At 47.4% G+C, this 23,189-nt stretch overlaps 1 protein-coding gene across 4 annotated transcripts in view; it reads right to left on the minus strand.

Moving 5' to 3' along the window:
* BCAS3 (BCAS3 microtubule associated cell migration factor) overlaps positions 1-23,189 on the minus strand; it is a 3,636,180-nt gene that overhangs the window by 3,270,054 nt on the left and 342,937 nt on the right. For all 4 annotated transcript variants that reach the window (XM_085649432.1, XM_085649434.1, XM_085649433.1 and 1 more), the window contains exon 6: positions 11,895-11,976. In XM_085649432.1, coding sequence (XP_085505558.1) covers positions 11,895-11,976 — 82 coding nt within the window. The remainder of the gene's footprint in view (positions 1-11,894; positions 11,977-23,189) is intronic.

A 23,189-nucleotide genomic window follows, 5' to 3' on the forward strand; every position in this document is an offset into this window, starting at 1 on the left:
AGGCACAATTCGCATTGCCCTTATTTAGGCATAGAATCCTAGTCCTTATTTAGGCATTAGCCATGCTATCCAAATACAGGCATGGTCACCTACATCCGTCCATCCCACCTCACAACGAGTTCTTAGAAACCAGACCCTTAAGCCTTCGGGACTTTCTCTAGCTAGAATTATTGATTTCTCCAAGAACTCATCTATTTTGCATGAACTACTATTCCTTAGGGGTTCATTCATGACATCTTCCTCTGCCCGACTTTACGTCAATGCTAGCATTCCTAAATACCTTTCAGGTATAAATATACCTTCCCTTACCATGGCAAGAACGGCACGGCTCAGCTCGATACGGCAAGTTCGGAAGGAATTTGAGTTCCCGCCTGATGCACTGACCAGACGCTATCATCCCTGCTCGCAGAGAAACCAGCTTCCAGTGTTCTGACTCCCTTTGCGGGGTGTGGGAGTTTGAGACTCGGAAAGAGATTCCCACCTCTCTCATTCTAAGGTATGGAGCTGACTAGAACCTAGAGGGACTCTTGGCATATACCATACTATGGAAAACAGCACCTACTTCTTACCTTTACTACACTTAGGTTAGGTACACTGAGGTAGAACTATTTAGAAGCATCAGACGAGTATTCACTTTTTAGCCTGTGTTATTTATGTACGTCTATATGAATATATGTCATAGCTAAAAGACAATGCTATTGCAGTATTATTTCTTCTTACTGCTTACGCTGTGCGTATTATATCTTGCTTACTGTCTAATGATTGTACCAGCTCATATCTCTAAATCCTTTTATTGAAACGCCCGTCTATCTATTTCTGTGTAACTCTGAAGAAACTAAGCATGCACGATTGACTGAGTAAAACTGTTATCTATTGTTTCCACGATTCTGAGACACGTTCCGATTCTAAGGGAAACAAAGTTGTCATGTTTATGCGGTTGTCAGAAACTACTCCCTTCTTGTTTATTCAAGAAGTTTCTAGTGACCTCTGAGTTAGCTGGCACATAAAGTAATTAAGTTTAATGTACTCGATAGAGGCATACTGACCTCAGTCCTATGCCACAACTAGTGTATATTATTCCAATGCGCAAAGCCTATAAGGGAAATAGGAACTACACTACAGCTTCTGAATGTTGCTGTCCCCGAAGTACGGGAACCACCAGTCTCAGATGCGGGCAATATTTCTGGGGCTCCACACTAGGCAATCTGGTCTTCAGACCCAAGTCGTAAGTCCACACTCACACCACGCTACCAGTTTCAATTTAGTAGCCGAGGTGGACACTTGAGAAGGAGCCGCTCTCTAGATTTCACAGGTGTATGTCCTCGATGTCCCCGAGATCTCTGGGTGTAGAGGAGGCCGACTGTCGGGCCCTTCTAGAGCACACTTCAGGGCGCCACACTAAAGCAGGTACTCGGCCCAGGCCAGTCTCTATTTGGACAGTTATCCTCCATGTGCACAACAGAGTCCTCTGACAATGTGCACCACGCAGTCCAGGATCTCCGGTCCCATGTTCCCACAAGCGTATATCTCCCTTTGCTGGAAGATGACACCCGTAATTATACTGTTGTGGGTCTTTGAAGTCGTGGTGGTTTAGGGGTTTTCCCTTTGAACCACAGATGTCACCCACAAATTGTAGGCATGTCTGCCATGGGGCCTTGGAATGCAGAACTTAAATCTTTAGTGAGGCCATGATCTGGTTCCTAGAGGCTAAGTATCACCACTTTTATGTTCAATGTATTCCATTTGTATTTCCATGGCTGTGTATTGGAGAATGCACAGATGCGCTCCACCCAACCCCTGGTGTCCACTGGAGCTAAACACCATGGTCCCCAAGACTCTTGGAGCATAACAATGTCCATATTCTATAAGTGGCATTTCTTCGCGGGTTATGCCAAACCCCCTTTACCAATAGAAAGTGTTTGGAACTACGAATCCACATCATGAGGCTGCACCACTGCGCCATTCCCCAGCATGGATAGGAACAGCGCTTCCACTTTCATGTGGCAAGGACAGGGCAGCACATAACTTACCCAGGCCAGAGCACCCTTGGTGCACACACCACCCTACTTAGCCCAGCCTGATATGGGTGGACCATCTTACTGGCATGGTTACGCACTCCCGGCCTGAGACGGCAGACCCGGCAACTTGCTTCTAGCACCATGGATGCAGACGCAAGCCTGCACTGGCAGGTCTACATGCAGGTTCAAACACCGGGGATGCAGGTATACTCTCATCAGCCGGCGATGGCAGGCCGGGCACCTACACACCGTGCCAAAGGTGCTGGGGTGCATCATTGGGAATGGTTCCTCACTAATGCAAAAAAGGGGAACCCCTGTACAATGGATGTAGGTAGAGATTCAGGGGAAAAAGGACAGAATAAATACGAACACAAATATCTCTACCTATATGTTTCAGAACGTACAATGTATGGTCTCTTTAATATATCCACACTTGGACTAGGGCAGTATGATTCAAAACTTAATCAAGGGTGAATTTTTGATAATTTTATTTTCAAATTAAATTGATTTATGAAGAAATATATTCGGTACATAAAGAATTTAAGTAACAAAGAGCATGCTTATAGGGGTCCCAGACGTACTCAAACACACACTAACTGACACACTCATACCGAAATCATTCTCAAACATACATGCTAAATTCGCACATTCACATATAGAGGATATAAACCGTCCAAAAAATTCAAAGTGTAAACATAATTCAATGAATATTCAACATTATGTTGGCGAACAGATGTTCACAATTTAAGGAAAAACAGGGTTTAGGTGGGCCTCATGTGTGCGCCGACGCGCGTTTCGGTGAATGCACCGAAATATAGGTGCCACCTTCCTCAGGGTGAGCAGAAACCAAAGGTCATAGTATGGTTTAGGGCTGGGACCTGTGAAATCACGTGAAGCGAATAAACAGGTTAGAGGCAGTCAATCAAGCCGATGGCTTGAGATAGTTCTACTGAAGGAAAAATACACGCTCTCAGAGTCGGTAACGGATCTCTTGCTGAGAGAATTCCAGGTGCGGGATAGTTAGATTGCCGATTCTTAATGTCGTAGCTTGAAGGGATAAATTAAATGCATCCAAATGAAGTCCACGGAAAAGTTGCTCGAGGTCAGATTTAATCAGGACTGATGCGGCACGAGTCAAAACGGTGAGATACCACTTCAGAGTGCTCCGAACAGAGCGGAGGCCTCAGGTGAAACGAATCGGGCCAGGAAGAATTCTCTCCGCAAGAGATCCGTTACCGACTCTGAGAGCGTGTATTTTTCCTTCAGTAGAACTATCTCAAGCCATCGGCTTGATTGACTGCCTCTAACCTGTTTATTCGCTTCACGTGATTTCACAGGTCCCAGCCCTAAACCATACTACGACCGAAACGCGCGTCGGCACACACATGAGGCCCACCTAAACCCTGTTTTTCCTTAAATTGTGAACATCTGTTCGCCAACATAATGTTGAATATTCATTGAATTATGTTTACACTTTGAATTTTTTGGACGGTTTATATCCTCTATATGTGAATGTGCGAATTTAGCATGTATGTTTCAGAATGATTTCGGTATGAGTGTGTCAGTTAGTGTGTGTTTGAGTACGTCTGGGACCCCGATAAGCATGCTCTTTGTTACTTGAAAATTCTTTATGTACTGAATATATTTCTTCATAAATCAATTTAATTTGAAAATAAAATTATCAAAAATTCACCCTTGATTACGTTTTGAATCATACTGCCCTAGTCCAAGTGTAGATATATTAAAGAGACGATACATTGTACGTTCTGAAACAGTTAGGTAGAGATATTTGTGTTCGTATTTAAGGGTTCCTCACTACCCAGGCAGGGAACATCCATATGTGCCTGCCAGGCCTAGAGCCCACCACCCGCCCCGCGTGTCGATCAGGTCTTCCCTGGAGGTAGGGGGGTGCCCTCACGATAGGGGATGACCCACTCTGGGATGTCCAAGGTGTAACTAATGCCAACTTAGGTAGGGGTGCAAGGGCGCCAGCAGGCCTGCCATAGCAGACCGAATATAGGGTTGCTGGCTATCCGGTGGGTGGAACTCTCAGTGCTACGTCCCACTACTTACCCCATGCCGTACCCGCACCAGGTATGTGGTGTACCTGTTTACAGTGTGCATGGGGGGTATGGCACCAAAACCCCATCGCATCGGCTTCCCAGCCCAATGCGGGTGAGGCAGGCGAGGGCCCCTTCCCTCTGCTGTACAGGGGGAAGGTGCTCAGTTTCCTAAAGGTATACAGAAAGAATCTGCAGAGACTAGGAGAAAAAAGCAAAACGTTTTGGGGTAATTTCCTCTAAGAAGGCCAAGTCTAACAGCAGTTAGAAGTCTCTATTAGATATCCTTATCACTAAACTTATAGAAACTGATATTAACGACATAGCCCTGTCCTTGCAAAAATATTTTTCAAATCAGCATCAAGCTGCAACTTTTGCTCCATTCTCTTCTAAACACAGAAAAGGTTATTATGGCGTCACACAGGGATCTAGTTTGTCACCTTTACTATTCAACATATACCTGTATCCTTTAGCACATCTGCTGCACCAAATGGAAATAAAAGTGTTCCTATATAGGACAAACTATTTTGATAGTCATTCGGTCACCGAGAGAAGGATGTCAATAAACTCAACGTCACAAAAACAGTGTTGACATCCCCAAAATTAACTGTAGATGACATTCAATGACCTGCAATTATGGGTGCTGCTCCTTTTGCCTCTGCTAGTATACTTTATCTTGGCTTTTGTATCAAATCCACCGTGGGACCCGCGACCCAGGTATTGTGAATCAGCAAAACTTGCTGCTTTAAATTGACAACACTGCACATTATTTGGCCTTTTTCTAGAAAAAAAACCTTAGAATTAATGTGGTCAACACACGGATTCACTCCAGAATGGATTATGGAAATGCTCTCTGATTATCAGCCCCAAAGAAAAGCATCTCGCGTCTCCAATTGATACAGAACTTTGCTGTGCATCTTCCAAGCGGTCTATGAAAACAAGTCAGTTTGAGGAAACTTCACTGGTACCTGTTCATTAAAGGATCATCTTTAAGACAATGACAATCGTCCATACAACCGGTCTTGGCAACTATGTTGATACAAAATATTTCTCCTACAGCTGCCTTAAATTTGTAAAATAACAAATGGAGATAGAGATTTTTCTATTGCAGCTGCTAAAATCTGTAATAACCTAGCACTCGAAAGTCCATCATCATTTAACCGTTTCTGGTAATCTTTAAAACATACATTTTTAACCAGTAAGCTTCAATCATTGTGCCGTTTCTGCCTTTCAGTCTCTTTAGTGCCAAGAAACCTCTGGTGTATGAGGCACTTTATAAATACCTTAACTATAACCAAGTGCAATGAATATGCTACTTACCAGTATGCATCTGTTCTTGGCATGTAGGGCTGCTGACATTCATATCTGTGCATAGATCGCCGCCTAGTGTTGGGTCCGGATGTTTGCACGTTGTTGTCCTGGAAGAGTCTTCGAAGTATCACGAGATAGGTGACTCCTCCCCTGGACCACAGTGCGCATGGGCATCCTCTCCATCCTTAGATTGTTTTTCGCCATTGTGGCAGTGATGGAGTAGATACAGTAAGTGATGACCATGCTATACAGTAATTCTGAGAGCTGCAGCTGCTACAGGCGCCGGGGAGGAGGGTGGGCGATATGAATGTCAGCAGCCCTACATGCCAAGAACAGATGCATACTGGTAAGTAGCATATTCAGTTCGAGGCATGTGGGCTGCTGAATTCATATCTGTGCATAGAATACATAGCAGTACCTTCTATTAGCGGCGGCTACCAGTGCCAGCTGCAGCAGTTTGAAAAAGAGTTTTGAGAACAGCCTGTCCTACAGCTGCCTGCTGTTTTGAGTGTACATCTACACAGTAGTGTTTGGTAAATGTATGTATAGTGGACCATGTGGCTGCTCTACATATTTCCTGTAAAGGAATGTTTCCCAGGAAAGCCATGGACGCCCCTAACTTTCGTGTTGAGTGGGCTCGTGGGGGAATCGTTAATGTGCGTTTAGCTGTTTTATAGCAAATTTGAATACATTTAACGATCCATCTGGCTATACCTGCTTTGGAAATGGCGTTGCCCTTGTGTTGTGGAGAAAAGGCAACAAAAAGTTGTTTTGTCTTCCTAAAGTTTTTAGTTCTGTCTATACAGTACATGAGGGCCCTCTTTACATCTAGTGTATGGAGCATTCTCTCAGCGACATTCTGTGGATTTTGAAAGAAAACAGGCAGTTCAATAGCTTGATTCATGTGGAACTGCGATATTACTTTAGGCATGAATTTGGGGTTGGTACGTAGTACGACCCTGTTTGCGTGAACCTGTATGAATGGCTCTTGAATGGTTAGTGCCTGGAGTTCACTAACTCTTCTTAACGAAGTGATCGCTACTAGGAAAGCTACTTTCCAGGTGAGGAATTGAATCTCACATGAGTGGAGAGGTTCGAAGGGTGGACCCATCAGTCTGGTGAGGACCAAGTTGAGGTTCCACACCGGTGCTGGTGGGTGTCTTGGGGGAATTACTCGTTTAAGTCCCTCCAAGAAGGCTTTGATGGCAGGCACTCTGAATAAAGAGAGGTGCTGCCTGTTTTGGAGATAGGCTGCTATTGCGGTTAAATGGATACGTATTGAGGTGTATGCCAGATTGCATCGGAATAGGTGTAAGAGGCAACAGATTATGTTTTGAATGGATGCGTCTAGCGGGTTAATGTCATTGTTGTTGCAGTAGATGACAAACCTCTTCCATTTAGCCGCATAGCAAGCTCTGGTAGTGGGTCTCCTGGCCTCCTTGATGATATCCATACAGTCAGGTGGCAGGTTTAGGTAGCCAAACTCTAAGACTTCAGGAGCCAGATTGCCAGGTTCAGCTGTTGCGGATCTGGGTGCTGAATTTCGCCATGGTTCTGCGTTAAAAGTGCGGGTTTGATCCGCAGCCTTTGATGCGGCACCACGGAAAGTTCTAGAAAGGTGGTGTACCATGGTTGGCGCGCCCATGTGGGAGCAACTAGGATGAGTGTCAGTGAGTGCTGTCGCAGTTTGCGTGCCACCAGCGGTATTAACGGCGCTGGGGGAAAAGCGTACGCAAATCTGCCGGACCAGTTCATCCATATCGCATTGCCCTGCGACTGTGGATGTGGGAACCTGGCGGCAAAGCTTTGGCATTTTGCGTTTTCGTTTGTGGCGAATAGGTCTATCCCTGGATGACCCCACTGTTGGAAGTACGGTTGGAGAACGGACGGATGTAGTTCCCACTCGTGCATCTGTTGGCTGTGTCTGCTGAGCAGATCCGCCATCTGGTTGTCCTTGCCGGGGAGGTGTTCCGCCATGAGGAATATGTTCCTCTGAATGGCCCACTTCCACATGCTCTGAGCCAGATGAGACAACTGTGGAGAGTGTGTTCCTCCCTGCTTCTGTATGTAGTACATGGCAGTCATGTTGTCCGTCCGGATCAACACGACTTTGTTGCACAAGTGTACTTTGAATGCCTTCATGGCTAGGAAGATTGCCATCAGTTCTAGAATGTTGATGTGCATCTTCTTTTGTTGTGTCGTCCATAGTCCCTGCACTGTGTAATTGAGTACATGAGCTCCCCATCCCTGGAGAGAGGCGTCCGCCGTCAGTATTATTTGTGGAACAGGCTCTTGGAACGGTCGGCCCGTGCAAAGGTTTTGTGGATTCCACCAACGCAGAGAGTTGTACGCCCGACCGCTCACCAACACTAGGTCTTTTAAGTGCCCTTGAGCCTGATTCCATTGACGTGCCAAGCACTCCTGAAGCGGGCGCATATGTAGTCTCGCGTGCGGGACTATGAAAATGCAGGAGGCCATCATGCCTATCAACTGCATGAACACTCGCGCAGGAAGGGAGTGTTGAGGTTTGAACTTTGAGATCAGCAGTTGCATGCTGTTGATCCTCACTAAATTTGGCTGAGCTGTGGCTGCCAGAGTGTTTATGGTCGCGCCCAGGTACTGTTGTACGTGTGCGGGTTGGAGATGTGATTTTGGGTAATTTAGTGAGAATCCCAGACTGTGAAGAAGGTGAATGGTGAGGGACATGTGGCTGGCGCATTGCTGGGCTGACTTTGCTTGAACAAGCCAGTCGTCCAGGTAAGGGTAGACGTGAATGTGTTGTCTCCGTAGATGTGCAGCCACTGTAGCTAGGCACTTGGTGAAAACTCTGGGTGCTGTTGTCACACCGAAGGGGAGGACTTTGAATTGATAGTGCTGTCCCTGAATAGTGAACCTGAGATATTTCCTGTGTGATGGGTGTATGGGTATGTGGAAGTAAGCATCTTTGAGGTCTAGTGTGGCTAGGAAGTCTCCCTGGCTGAGCAGCGGGAGAACCTGCTGTAGGGTGAGCATATGGAAATGCTCTGAGAGAATGTAGTGGTTGAGGGGTCTCGGGTCTAGTATAGGTCTGAGTGACCCGTCCTTTTTTGGGATTAAGAAGTACAGAGAGTACACCCCTGTCCCCAGCTGGTTGACGGGCACGACCTGTATTGCGCCTTTTTGCAGCATACTTAGCACTTCCTGCTGCAATAATGCTAAGTGCTCTACGGACATAGGACGGTGCTTTGGGGGTATGTTTGGAGGAGTGGAGGTTAATTCGAGACAGTAACCGTGTTGGATAATGTCCCTGACCCACCTGTCTGTGGTGATGGTTTTCCACGTGGACAGGAACCGCTGGAGTCTCCCCCCGACAGGTGTTATGTGGTCGGGGGGAAGGGAGAGGGCGTCACTGTTTGTTTTTTGGGGAGGACCTGGTGTTGCCGTAACCACGTCCCCTGCCCTTGGTGCTGGAGCCACGATATCCACCTCTGTTGGTTTTATCGTAGGTACTCTGTGTGCTTCCTTTAGTGTATTGCTGCTATGACCCCTGGCTTCTAGCTGCTCCTCTATTCCCGGGGCGACGAAAGGAGCCACTACGAAATTGCTGCGTCTGCAGAGCCCCCATTGACTTCGCAGTGTCAGTGTCTTTTTTTATTTTTTCTAAGGTAGTGTCAACCTCGGGCCGAATAAGTAGTCGGGGTTGACTGGCTGATTCAGGATGTTGTTTTGAATCTCTGGTTTGAATCCTGAGATTCTCAACCAAGCGTGTCGTCGTAACATGACGCTGGTGTTAATTGCCCTTGCTGCTGTGTCGGCAGCATCCAGTGCGCACTTAATGGATGCGTTGGTAAGGAGTTGTCCCTCCCTGATGAGGAGCTCCGCTGCCTCTTTGTATTCATCTGGCAGATGCTGGAGTAGCGAATCTAGCGTGTCGTAGTGTGAACGATCATAGCGGGCCAGGAGGGCTTGTGTATTGGCAATGCGCCAGATGTTTGCTGCTTGAGCTGCAATTCTTTTGCCTGAGGTCTCCAGCACCTTGGACTCCTTGTCTGGGGAAGGAGCATCACCTGTTGTTTGCAAATGGGCTCGTTTGCGAGCGTTGGCAACTACCATGGAGTCCAGAGGTAACTGACCTCTAATGTACATAGGATCTCCGGGCGCAGGCTTGTACTTTTTTTCAATCCTGGGGTTGAGCACCCGTGCCCTGGTCGTTTCTTTGAAAATGTCCTTTGCAGGTTTGAGAACTCCTTTCAACATGGGCAGAGTTTTGACAGTTCTTTCGGAGGAGGCGAAAGTGTCCACTAAGAAGTCTTCCTCAACAGTGTCAGAGTGGAGTTGTACTCCATGATTGGCGGCAGCACGTTCTATGAGGGCATTGAAGGCAGCAGTGTCCTCTGTGGGAGAGGTTTTCGCGCTGTAAAGCTGCGTGTCCTGGGTATCTGGCGCGGTACCCTGGTCTGTAGGGTCATCCCATGCCTGATCTGGGTCCTGCTGCTCATCAGGATCGATATTCCCAGGGTAGGTGGTATCATCGCCTATGTAGTCCTCCGCTGCGTCCGTTTCGGAAGGCGTAGGAGAAAAGGACTGGGGATCCTGATAGGAGGTTTGCAAGCGTTCATACAGAACTGGTTCCGACTCTGCTGGCAATTTGTGCTTCAGAGGTATTCTGTAGGAGTGCAAGCTTTTCTCTGGCGTGATCTTCCGCTTGCGGAGCATCAGTCTACCAGTCTCGGCGTCGATGAATTGTGGCTGTGAAGGCTCAGAATGTGTGTGTCCAGTAGAAGGGGACTGTGTCTGGCAGACACGTGTTCGGATCTCGAACATTTTTGGCGCCGTGGATGGCGGCAAACCAAAAGTGATGTTGGTTGGCGCCGAGGGTGCTTTTGGAGCCTTGTTTGTGTCGGGGCCCGACGTGGATCGGAGGGCTGCCCGTTCCCTGATGCGTTGCAACGACGCCGCGACCTGTCGCACTGAGAACGCCGAAGGTTCTTTGGTGCCGGTCGGTACCGTGGAGGTAGGCGTCGACTGCTTTGGAGCCACGGGGTCATCGATCCGAAGACAGGTATCAACGATCGTTGGAGTCGACGACTTGGCGTGTGCCGCCGTCTTCGACGTGGACTCAGATGGAGCGGCCATTTTGACTTTGGTGGTCGGGGCCGACTGCTTCGGTGCCAGGGGCCGAGGCGCTTTTGTGGGACCGAGGGCCTTCTTTTTCGGGTCGGTACCGATATCCGCTGCAGTGAGTTCGGCGCCGAAATCCCTCTTAGTGCGTTCGGAGCTGACGGCCTTTGCTGGCGTCGAAGGAGTGGAGGTCTTCGAGGGCTTCGAGCCGATCACGGCCTGTTTCACTTTTGGTTTCGGTGGAACTGGTGCGACGATTGGTTTCGGTTTCGCTGAAGGGAATCCAGTCGTCTTTGGTAATAATGGCTCGTGCGGGATGTTCGAGGCCGGGCCCGAAGGCGGGGCCAAAGAACTTTGGGATTGATCTCGGGTAAGGCCCGGAGGCGATCCCTCGACCTGAGCCGTAGAATGACGCACTTTGACGGCCTCCGTATCGATGGGTGGGCCTGGCTCTTCACTAGAGCTATCTTCTTTGGCCCCAAAGGCCTCGTCGTAGTCTCCTACCTCGTCGACCACTTCTTCCCTGTGAAAAAGCACTTCATCGTCGTCTTCCGATCGGGAATCGTGTTCGGAAGCGGGGCTGGAGTTTACTTCTTCCACGCTCTACGTCCTCGTCCTCGGTGCTGAAGATGTTGGCCGGGGCAGGCGCCGATTGCTGCACTTCTAATCTCGCTGCCCGTCGATTCCGGAGAGTCTTCTTCGATCGGAATCGGGCACAGGCCATACATTTCGATTCATCGTGATCCGGTGAGAGACATTTGTTGCATACCGGGTGGACGTCGATGTGTGGGTATTTGGCGTGGCATAAAGGACACCGTTTGAATGGGGTCCTCGATTCCATCGTCGATGTAAGTTCGATGTTCGGATCAAACGGATCCGAAAGGCTGGAAGAAGTTTGTCGATACTGAACGGGAACAGTACCGACGAAAACTAAAGGCCTTTTGGCCTTAAACTGAATTTTCCTAACTTGAGCTAAGATAAGCACATCCGAACCCAATGGCGGAAAAAAACAATGTAAGGATGGAGAGGATGCCCATGCGCACTGTGGTCCAGGGGAGGAGTCACCTATCTCGTGATACTTCGAAGACTCTTCCAGGACAACAACGTGCAAACATCCGGACCCAACACTAGGCGGCGATCTATGCACAGATATGAATTCAGCAGCCCACATGCCTCGAACACATATTTATAAACTTTTAACAAAGCTTACTGCAGAAGAACTTGCTCGAGAAAACTAAATGCAGGTTGCACATTTTTACACTATATGTTTGACATTACATTTTGTACAAGCCAAAAAGCTCACAAACAGTTGAGCAGCATGATTTGCTTCGCTAGCCAAGTATTTTATTAACATTAAATGGCATAAAGAAAGCAGTTTTTCTGATAATGAATACCAGGTACCTACCTATTTGTGGCATTGGCAAGATTCGGGCAGCACGGACTGGGCCATATCGGACTGACAATAGCTCTTGAGCTTCCCCACTGATCTGTAGGACATACAATTGAAGAGTTGCGTTAATGTGATTTATTGCTGGCAATTCAGAAAACAACATTGAAAACATACGGAGAAACCAACGTTTCTGTGGGCTCCTGTGAGATGACATGACTTACTACTTTGTAAAGTACAATGATTACAAAATACTATCTGCTTCTAAGAAAGACATACTTAGCTCTTTGCCCCTCTCTTGCGAAGCCAGAAGACCAACCCAACAAATCTGTGCTGAGTTAAGGCTCCTTTCTTTCATCTCATTTATTCACCATCTATTTTCTACTCCATTTAAAAAAAAAAAATGTTTTGCGTTTTATATAGCGCGAACTCAACCCGAAGGTATCAGAGCGCTTTACATGAGCACCAGTTTCGTTACAGATGCACACCTTCATTTTTGTTAGGCCCAGGGAGATCAAGTGATTTGCCCAGATTCACAGGATGTTGAATGACCTGCTGAGACTCAAACCCAGTTTCCCAGCTTTGAGGTCGACCGCTCTAGCAGTAAGGCTACTTCATTCTGTAAGAAAGCTGTATGCTAATTTAACCAACTTTATTTGTCATAAGGCCACCTGCTTTAACAATACACAAAACATTTACAGAAAATGTAGAATGTAGAATTACCTTACAGGACTGATCGCTTTTTACTTTCATATTTGGGTAATTCTACATACTCCTGCATAAAGGGCAATTAAATGTATGTACAATTACATTAACCCATACAAATGTAACTTTCATATGAGCTAAAAATGACAAATTATTGTATGCATCTACATCTAAGTTGGTGGAAAAAGTCATGAATAACCAGCTCCCATTATATTTACATGAGCACAACTTTCTGGACGAGTCCCAATTAGGATTCAGGGCAGAACATAGCATCGAAACAGCCGCAATAAAGGCTACAGATGAAATCAGAGCAGTATTGGACGCTGGAGGTGCTGCGGCTCTTATCCTGCTCGACCTGTCGGCAGCATTCCACACGGTAGACCATAAGATGCTGCTTAACCGTCTGAATTCTCTTGGCATTTCAGAAAAGGAATTGGCACCGGTTTCCTCTGTTTTATCTGATAGGATACAATCAGTTGCCTTGGGTGACTTCACTTCTCCGTCCTTCACTTTCCCACGTGGAGTACCTCAGGGTTCCTCTCTGAGCCCTACACTCTTAAATGTATATGTATCTGATTTGGCGGCATTAATTAGATCGTTCGGGATGGCACTAACATCCTACGCAGACGACACTCAAATTGTCTTGTCCGTCTGTAAAAATATCTTGCCGCATGGTAAAAAGATTTAGGGACTGCATGATGGCAGTCGACTCATGAATGAGTTCTCACTGCCTTAAGTTCAACTCCGAAACACTGAGGTAATCCTGTTCGGCATCTACTCCCCACCTGGTCTCAGATTTGGTGGCCGGATGATCTGGGAACAGTACCAATCCCGCTCCCTAAAGCCAAAAATGTGGGTGTGGTGATAGATGAGAGACTGAACTTCAAAACTCAAGTCAAGGCAGATCTTCATCCAGCTTCTTTTTACTTAAAGCGATTAAGAAAATCTTACCTTTGATTCCAACAGAAAGCAGGAAAATGGTAATTACATCTTTAACCCTTTCCAAAGTGGATTATTGCAACGGGCTATATCTCGGTATACCTGAGAAGCAGCTACATAAGCTTCAGATGATACAGAATGCGGCTGCAAGGCTTCTCCTGGGGATCCCCAAATTTCGATCAGTGGGAAAGCACCTTCGGAGTCTGCATTGGCTGCCAGTCAAGAGTCGTATTAAGCTCAAGGCCTTGTGTATTACATATAAGGCATTACACAATACCTGTCCTCAGTCTCCGAGGCAGTCACTGCACAGGTACTCGCCAAACAGATGCTTCCGGTCAGAAGGGGCGAAACAGATTCTTTCTCAGAGATTTTTTAAGTCTAACTGGGGCGGCAGAAGTTTCACAGTGGGTTCTACGAAGCTCTAGAACACCCTACCCATTATCATCAGAAATGTTCCCTCCTTGACATCTTTCAGGAAAGCTATTAAGACATGGTTATGTAATGAATAGTGCTCCAGCTCGCTTCTTCACTGTTAGCGCCAAGACACTGTTTGGTATTTGTGCGCGGTATAAATTTATAGCATAACAATGAAAAGGCAAAGCATGCACTCAATATGATCCACATTTGGATCTCACCACTCTTCACTGACTCGCACAATACTTACCGATCAGGAAGACACTCTTCTTTTTAAACGTTAAGTCAAAAACCTTGCATTATCAAATTCATTTCATTACATTATTTATGCACCATGCACAGTTCATTGCAAGGGTTGAAGGGTAAGATGCACTCAAACATGGTGCCATACAGATAAGATGGCGGAAGCTTGATCCAAGCTTTCCTGCCCTGTCACAACAATCTTGCATGATCCTTCAACACTGGGAGATCTGACCAGGCAGACCTCCCTCACAATTAGGTCACATACTGGGTGACTCCCGCCACTCGCAAATTCTGCCTCCCTGAGCCATTTGGAGAGGTTGGGCTGGAGGGGATGATGGCCTGCCTAGCCCTGTGGGGTCCCGATGGTTTATTTGGCCGGAGTCATCTGACCACCTCACCGGATTCTAAACCCGGTGTGGCTTGCATGGGACTCTCAGCTGGGGGTTGTGAGACTTGAGGCCATACAAAAGTCGCCGGGGTGAGGCCCCCTGAAAATGTTCTGCGGGCCTGTGCTGGGCCTCATTTGTCTGGGATGCCCGTGCAGGGACCTGTGTACGGTTGGGCAATTTGCACTGGCCAGACCTGTGGCATGTCCTTTGGACCTACTGCTGCAGCAGCGAGGCACTGGGACTGGACGCTGCACCCCAACTCTCTGTTCCTGGGCTGGGGATATTGGAAGGGCCCTGGACACTACTGGAGGCATGACACCCTTTGAGAGATGGTAAGCTGGATGCCAGACGACAGTTGGTGGGGGCAAATGCGAGTGAAGATGGCAACTTCCTGTGGCCTGCTGCCAGCCAACTTTGATTTTAGGCACTGGGATTGTCAAGCCCATTACTGAGGCTTGTGCAACCCCCCCTCCAGCGAAACTCGCAGGTCTATTCCCAAGCTGCTTGGGTCCCCTCTACCCCCATTAGCCTGGCTCTAGCTTCTGGGCTGTGTTAAGGGCTTCTGGCGGCGCATCGCTGCTTAGGGTGCTCCGAATAATTTTAGTAGAGACATCCCACAAACTGCCCCTTGGTGGTGCCCTGTACCCCGGGGGGTGGGGGGGGCTTAAGCACATGGGAAACGGTCTACGAAAGGGGCACGCAGTGGTAACCGCAGGGATTTGACCCAGGCCCAGAGGCCGCTTTTACGGGGGCCCACAGGGCGTCCTCCCACCTGCTGTTCCCGAGGGCTCTCTGCGACCGATAGCGGCCCAGTTCTTGAACTATCTAAACTGAGACAACATATTACAGCGGCCACACACTCATGGCCGCTGGGAGTTCGAGGGTCACAAAATCCAGATTTTTCCAGATTGTACTACCCAGATACAAAAACATTGACTCTGATTATCTGGCCCTAAGAGAGCACTGAGGGATCTGGGTATCACCAATGGCTTGATTTACCCTGTGAAACTGCATTTCACGACGCAAGACAAAGCTCATTTCTTTACCTCACCTGACTATGTGTGGTCGTGGCAGGAGGACCAGGGCTATGATGTCTATTGCACATGGTGGGGGTCGGGCCAGGGCACCTCATGGACCAGGGCATGAATGGAGATGCACGCAGTTGCCACAGGGGGCTCCCGCGAAGGAGCGGGCAGCGGCAGAGCGGGCAACACTGGACTATGATATCTGGGCTCGGAGAGGAACTCTCAGTGTGCTGATGGCTTGTGAAATTGAGACTGCAGAGGGAGACTCTGATACGTCATCAACTGGGGAACGTGTGTCTCCATTACAGGGTGCCCATGTCAAACCCGGATCTGCCGTTGTCTTGCTGTAATGTCTATGGGTCTGCTGCATGGGAGCGCATAATGATCCACCTGCGGTGTGATTCCTGCACAATCGGGGAAGCCATCCTATCCTACTGTTGGCGGGGGTGAGCACATTCGCACCATGTTTGCTCTGAACAATACCCCCAACAGAACCAAGCAGGTGCACACCTCCTCATTGTTCATGTTTGTATTATTATCTTTATGTTTGCACTCGTTCGATTGCATGGGGTATGCTGCACCTCAACCAGGGATGGAGTTGGGATTCAGACACTCGCACACAAACTGATCACACCTGCTACAGGAAACCCCATATGCAGCGCACCTTATGGGAAGGGCCCACCACTTTTTTACCTCCCTGCACCACGCCCAATCCACATTATAGCTCCACGGTTGATACACTACGCTATGGACAAGTACAATTTCATTCCATGAACGTTAGGGGCTTGGGTTCCATAGTGAGACGCCACAAGGTCTACTCCTTTCTCTTCAGATGTGGAATACACATAGCCCTCCTTCAAGAGACACACATGATAATAACAGAACTTGCCAAGTAATTGAGATGATGGCGGGGACAAACATATGGCATTATGCATTCAGCATATGCCAGGGGCGTATTGATAGGGGTCACACCTGGAGTCCCACTTACTATATCACATATGTCCATTGATCTGGATGGCAGATATATAACAGCGGATGCCACTCTCGATCGGCGGTCTTCTTCATTTCAAGCTTATAGGTTTCTAATATCAAACAGGGACACTTCCTGGACGCCTTATCCCCGCACCTTCAGAGAGAAATTGATACACACAGGCTGGGGGGGTGGGGGGGATTACAACCTCGTACTAGACATTGACATGGACTGCCCATTGGCACCCCTACCTTCAGGCCCTGACATAAGGTTCAGAAGGTGGACGGACCAGTGGGGGCTGGTGGATCTATGGAGGGAATCACATCCCGACGCCTGCAAATTCTTCTAATATTCGGGTGTCCATGGGCTCCACAGAAGATTAGACAGATTTATGGGCTGATTTAATATCCACCATCTACAGTACCAAATATTTATATCGAACTGTCTTTGATCACAATCCCATTCTTCTGACATCTACACTCAGTCACTCACGAGTGGCGGTGCCAACATTGCGCCTGCAACCGGAAGCATTATTGGACCCCCTTCAGGGCCACTGTGGGTGATACAAGAATACTTCCAGACTAACAAGGGTACAGACATGCATACAAAAGTCAAATGGGATGCTTTTAAAGACGTGATTAGGGGCATATGCATCAAGACCATCTATGGCACTAGGCCATACTAGCCAAAGCACATTGCAGTTCAATAGAATGCCTCAGATGCATACATAGGGAATACACCTCACCCACCAACATGGGGAAAAAGACCGAGCAGGCCGTCCTCTGGCCCGATTCATCTGCTCGAAATCACCTAAACGTCTAATTGGGGCCCTGCGAACAACCGGTGGATGGATAGTCACAGCGTAGGCAGACATAAATGCGGTTTTCATGGCCTATTTAAAATAGTTTTTTACGCAGCAGACAGGACTCCCCACAATGCCACATAGATCCCTTCCTGGCCTAGGTGAGGCTGCCGCAACTCACGGCGCCACAATCAAGGGCTCTAAATGCCGATTTGGAGTTAGAAGAAATCAAACTGGCAATAGATCAGCTGGCAACAAGCAAAACACCTGGTGTAGACGGGCTCCTCGCCGAGTTCTATACTGCCTAGAGAGCCATACTTGCAAACCACCAGCATACCATATACATAGGTGCATTCCAGCGGGAGGACTGCCGAAATCCATGAGGGAAGCCCCTGTGGTTATAGTACCAAAACGGGACACAGACCCACTTGATGTCAAATCCTACAGACCACTATCCCTCCTCCCAACTGAATATAAAATACTAGGGAAAGCTCTCGCGAACCGATTGCTTCTGTACCTACTGGGTTTGATACATCCAGATCAATGTGGCTAACACACATCTGAACCTTCACCGACTATTTCATATAATGGACCTGCTAGGCCGTCACCCTGGAACCCCATTTGTTGCCTCTCTAGACATTAAGAAGGCCTTTTGTGGCAATATTTATTTGCAGTCCTGCAGACTCTCTAAATCAAGGGCAATGTGTTGAAGTGGATACAGCTATTATCTAAATCCCCTAGTGAGTCCGCACTGGCAAGGTGTTCTTCGACAAATGACAACTGTACCCAAAAGGGCTGCACGCTGCCCCCGTTCTGTTTGTGCTGGTCCTGGAACCCTTGGCATGTCTTCTGCAAGACGGGGGTCTGGAATGGGGGCTAAAGATAGGAGAGAGGTATCAGCCTGGTATGTGGATGATGAATTGCTGTTTCTCAGGGACCTGAAGGTCGCTTTCCCCCACCTTGTGGAGATACTTGAGAACTTCGGGAAAGTGTCAGGCCAAAATGTCAATTGGGGAAAATCCTGTCTGTTCCCGCTGTGTTGCCCCGCTCACATGAACGCCCCCCTTCCCTGGAGGGGCCCCATAAGCTGGAACCAATCACTTTTAAGTACCTGGGAGTGTATATCTACCATAAATAGCTCGACTTGCAGGATGGTAGCCTAGGGAGATGTGTGGCTGCCATTCGAGGCCCAACCCCCTTTTTGCTTCACCTCCCACTCTCCCCACTGGTCTGAGTGGCCATACTCAAGATTATTGTCCTCCCCAGACTGCTATATCGCTTTATGGAATTTCTCCTCAGTCTGCCGCCGACCTTCATTAGGGACCCAAATGCCGCCTTTTCAGATCGAACATGGGGCAACCAGAGACAACGGCTCTCTACAGAAAAAGCCATGAATCCCTTAGCTCTGGTATGGGAGTGCCCACCCCAGAAATTTACTACGTAGCCACGCAACTGGTCTGCATGGCACACTAGCGGGCAGTCAACTCGGACCCAGAAAGACAGGACATAATACACCTCCTAGGAGACGGGAACCTCCTTAGTATGCTATACCTAGGCACCGAGCTTGCGGTGCCTTATACCAGAACACTTTGAACAATCAAAACCTGCTGGAGCTTATATTTGAAACATGCAGGAACGCATGTCCCGTTCTCCCCCGACACTCCACTATAGGTGGTGCCGGCGCTGGCGTAGGTAGCTACTAAACACACTAGGCTGACCTGGCGACAGTTCGGGCTCATCACTATGGGGGACTTATATATTGAAGGTGAGCTCCTTACACTCTAAGCTTTCACAACTGACTACGAACTGTGCGGGTTGCCAGTTCCTGACACATAGAGACTTGCAACTGGAACTGGATGCCACTTGGGGGGATGGGAACGACTGAGCCCAATAAGGATGAGGCATTATACACCTTACTAACACATGAGTTGTGACCTGCATGCTCAAGGCTTTGGCTTCCAAATTTTACAAACCCACGACCACATTGAAGTTAGAATGGGAATAGGAAAAAAACCAGAGCTATACCTGACAAGGAATGGGCTGCAATCTTATAGTACACCAAGACGGTGAACGGAAATCCCTGATTCAAGTACACGCAGCTCCACTGCACTGCACATACTTATCCCCGGCACGACTAGCTGGGATGTATCCTGGACTCCCGTCGTTATATCCCAGATGCCGGGAAGCAGACTTTTTCCATATGGTGTGGTACTGTGCACATATCCAAGTATATTGGAGAGAGAATCTAGACATGCTGACAGACCTCATGGGTAGATCCTTGCACATGACTGTCGAGAGGTATTTGTTGGGGAGGGTCATAAGGCCGGCAAAGTGCAAAAAAAAATAGATTCCTAGACTTGGCCCTGCTTCTGGGAGAGAGGAGCATAGCAATGGGCTGGAAGGTCGGGTCGCTTCCTCAATTTCAAGATGGTATCCAGCGTACCGCCAAAATCCTCACACTTACCTGCATACACCAACAAACGAGGAAGAGGACCCCTAATACAAAATGGGACACACTATTTCTGCCACTGCAGGCTATGTCGGACAACATGCCACCATGAACGAGACAGGCAGGCTGCGTCGCGCAGCGGCCGATCTGTGTATGGGTTCAGGTTAATAATGGAAAAGACTAGCACACTGTGTGGGGGACCCTACAGGGAGCTTTCCGACCACAATGCCTACTTAGTTGCGCAAAACGCAGTGTTCACTCTGGAACCTTGGGATCAGGGTAGAGATGGAAAGATGGGGGTGGGCGACTAAGTTGGATTATGTTGGGCTATCGGCAGTGACAACGCAAGTAAAACAATTATTGTTATAATTAATAATTGTTGATTTTGGCTCAACTCTCTCGACTGCTAAGTATACCTCATGTATAGCCCCCCATGATATCGATGTTGTTGAACTCTGCTTTGATTGTTGCATCCTAATGTATGCCTGTACCTCTGGAGAGATGCCAATAAGGAGCTATTTACAACAACAAAAAGCAAAAGAAAACATTGTGATACATTTCTTAACTCATATGTTAATATAATGTCTTCTGGTGAGTGTAGTGAGAGGGCAAAATGTTCTTAAGTCCTGTTGCAGGTACGTCTCAACACAAACAAAAACCCCAAGCACATTCTTTCCACAGCAGTGGACCGCTCAATGAGGACCTGTACCTTTAGACACTGCAGCCACTTTAGCAAACATGTGGGAGTGTTGACTCCACAAACCCAGAGGGCCACATGCAAGCAATCACTGGTTCACACACAAATCAAAGTCAGAAATATAGGCACTGTGGATTTCCTCCTACAAAGTGTTCAGAGGTCACAAATCATATCTGTTCAGCCATGCTCCACTATACTTACTCTACAGATTTATCAGCAGAGGACAATCTGCAGGATTACGTTTTTCACAGATGCGCACTGGAATGTGTAACATTTTGCCCACACCGATAAAATATCTCATCAGGACGAGAAACCAATCCAAAAAAATTAAATACCCTTTTCCACCTTGGGAACCCATCTACTTGTTTTGTAGTAGAAACTTCAGATGCTTTTTCAAGTTGGGAATATCCATTGAAAACCTTTTCAAAAACCCACAAACTGATTAGGGCTATTTAACGAACTTTGTGTAACTAATTTCCCCTCCCAACACTACTCATTTTCACACCCATACAAAAAACTTTAAAACTAAAGGATTTGTCATTCTTACAAACTTTCTCTAGTCATAATAGAACTTGGGTTGAAAAAGTAATTGACAATTATTTTATAATAAAGTGCACAAGTAAGAGCATTTTAGAAGCACTTTGCTACAATCTACCGACTCTACCCCACTCCAATCTACCCCACTCCACTCCACTCTATCCCAATCTACCCCACTCCAATCTACTCTACTCAATCTAACCCAATCAATCATACCCCACTCCAATCTACCCCACTTAACCCCAATCTACCGCACTCCACTCAAATCTACCCCATTCTGCTCCAATCTACACCAGTATACCCCACTCCAATGCCATCTACCCCAATCCACCCCACTCCAATGCACTCCAATCCAACCCACACCAATCAACCAAACTCCACTTTACCCCACTCCAATCTACCCCAGTCCATTCCAATATCTGCCTTAAAACATCACAAAATTCCGAGTGGGAACGATGCCTCCCTCTCAGTTCGGAAATGCGCCTTTAATGCAAGGTCTCTGGTCAAACACAGTCTTGACTGTGCCTCTCTTATTGAGGATGAGAAGATTCTAGTTGCTTTTATCACGGAAACTTGGACGGACGGGCGTCCGGTCCAGACCTAGTGAAAGCCACCCCCCCCTCGAGTACCTCTGTTACACTCTAAATAGAATACAGAGGAAAGGGGGGGGGACTAGCGGTCATCTATCACAACTCTAACACAGCGGCTTTCACTCTGATAGCTAATGAAGAATGTGAAGCGCTTTTTAGGGTTTAGTCTTAATCTCTCACACCACTATACCTTTAGAGGCACTCTCATCCACAGGCCTCCGGGCCCAATAAGACAATTTCTAACACAAGTAGGCAGCATACTAGAAAAAGGGATCAGCACCAATTCCTACACGATTTTAGGGGATTTTAATTATCATCTTGAGCCTCCCTGTGACCCTGACACCATCAGTCTTCTGGATCCGATGAGGGGCGGAAACCTAGAACAGGTGATGGGTGCAACTCAGCTGGCTGGCCATACGCTGGACGGCATTTTTTCAAATAACGCGCAGTTATCGTTCACGAGCACCCTTCCCCTGGTATGGCCAGACCACTCGACAGCGCTGTTTGAGCTCACCATGCTGGACCGCATAGTTCCGAATTCAGCTACGAAATTCTCAGAGAAAAGAGCATGGAACAAGATAGAAGCCGAGGAGCTACACCATTTGTTAACCTCGACTACTACCACAACACCCAATGATCTGGACGAGGCAACTAGGTCATATACTAAATGGATAGAAGCAGCAGGAAAACAATTAGCACCCAGAAAATGCCTTTGCAACACTAGACAACAGCCGTCCTCCCCCTGGTATTCTCAAGAGCTTAGGAACCAAATATTAGCCTGTAAGCACCTGGAAATAAACTGGAGGAAGGAATACAAGGAAAAGGACAACAAAGAATATAAAGCAAGCCTTGCATACTACAAACAGCTGCTTCAAAGTAAAAAACAAGAGTATTTTACTAACAGACTTAAAACCACCAAAACCTCGCCTAAAGAGCTTTTCAAAATAGTAAATACTCTGACCCGCCCATGCTCCCCAACTATTCCAGCCAGTCAAGAACTGGGCAATATAATTGCTAAAGTCTTTTTTGAAAAAGTATTCGGTATCTTCCAAACCTTTTCGATTCCTCATCCAATACTTGGAGCGACTTGGCAGCCGATCAAATGAAAGCAAAAGATGACGCCCCACGATTAGACAGCTTTGCCTTTCTAACGAAATCAGCCACCCTCAATCTTTTGGCGAACGTAAAGTCAGGGTCCCCGTATGATCCTTGCCCACGTTCGGTAGTAAAACTGGCGGCAGAACCAGTTTCACAAAAACTGACCTCCATTTTCAACATATTGTATACAGAAGGATATTTTCCTAGAGTTTGGAAACATGCATCAATCTTACTCCTACTGAAGAAACCTAGCCTAGATGCTAATGATCCAAATAATTTTAGACCTATATCCAGACTGCCACTGCCAGCAAAAATCATTGAAAAAAAATATGAATGCGCAACTCAACAAATTTCTGCTCGACTCTCAGGTGCTGAACCCAACTCAGTACAGTTTCAGAGAGGGCCACAGCACGGAAAGTGCGCTTCTCAAGTCCACAGAGGAGATTAGGGCCATT

The sequence above is a fragment of the Triturus cristatus genome, chromosome 3_2 (assembly GCF_964204655.1).
Source record: "Triturus cristatus chromosome 3_2, aTriCri1.1, whole genome shotgun sequence".
NCBI lineage: Eukaryota > Metazoa > Chordata > Amphibia > Caudata > Salamandridae > Triturus > Triturus cristatus.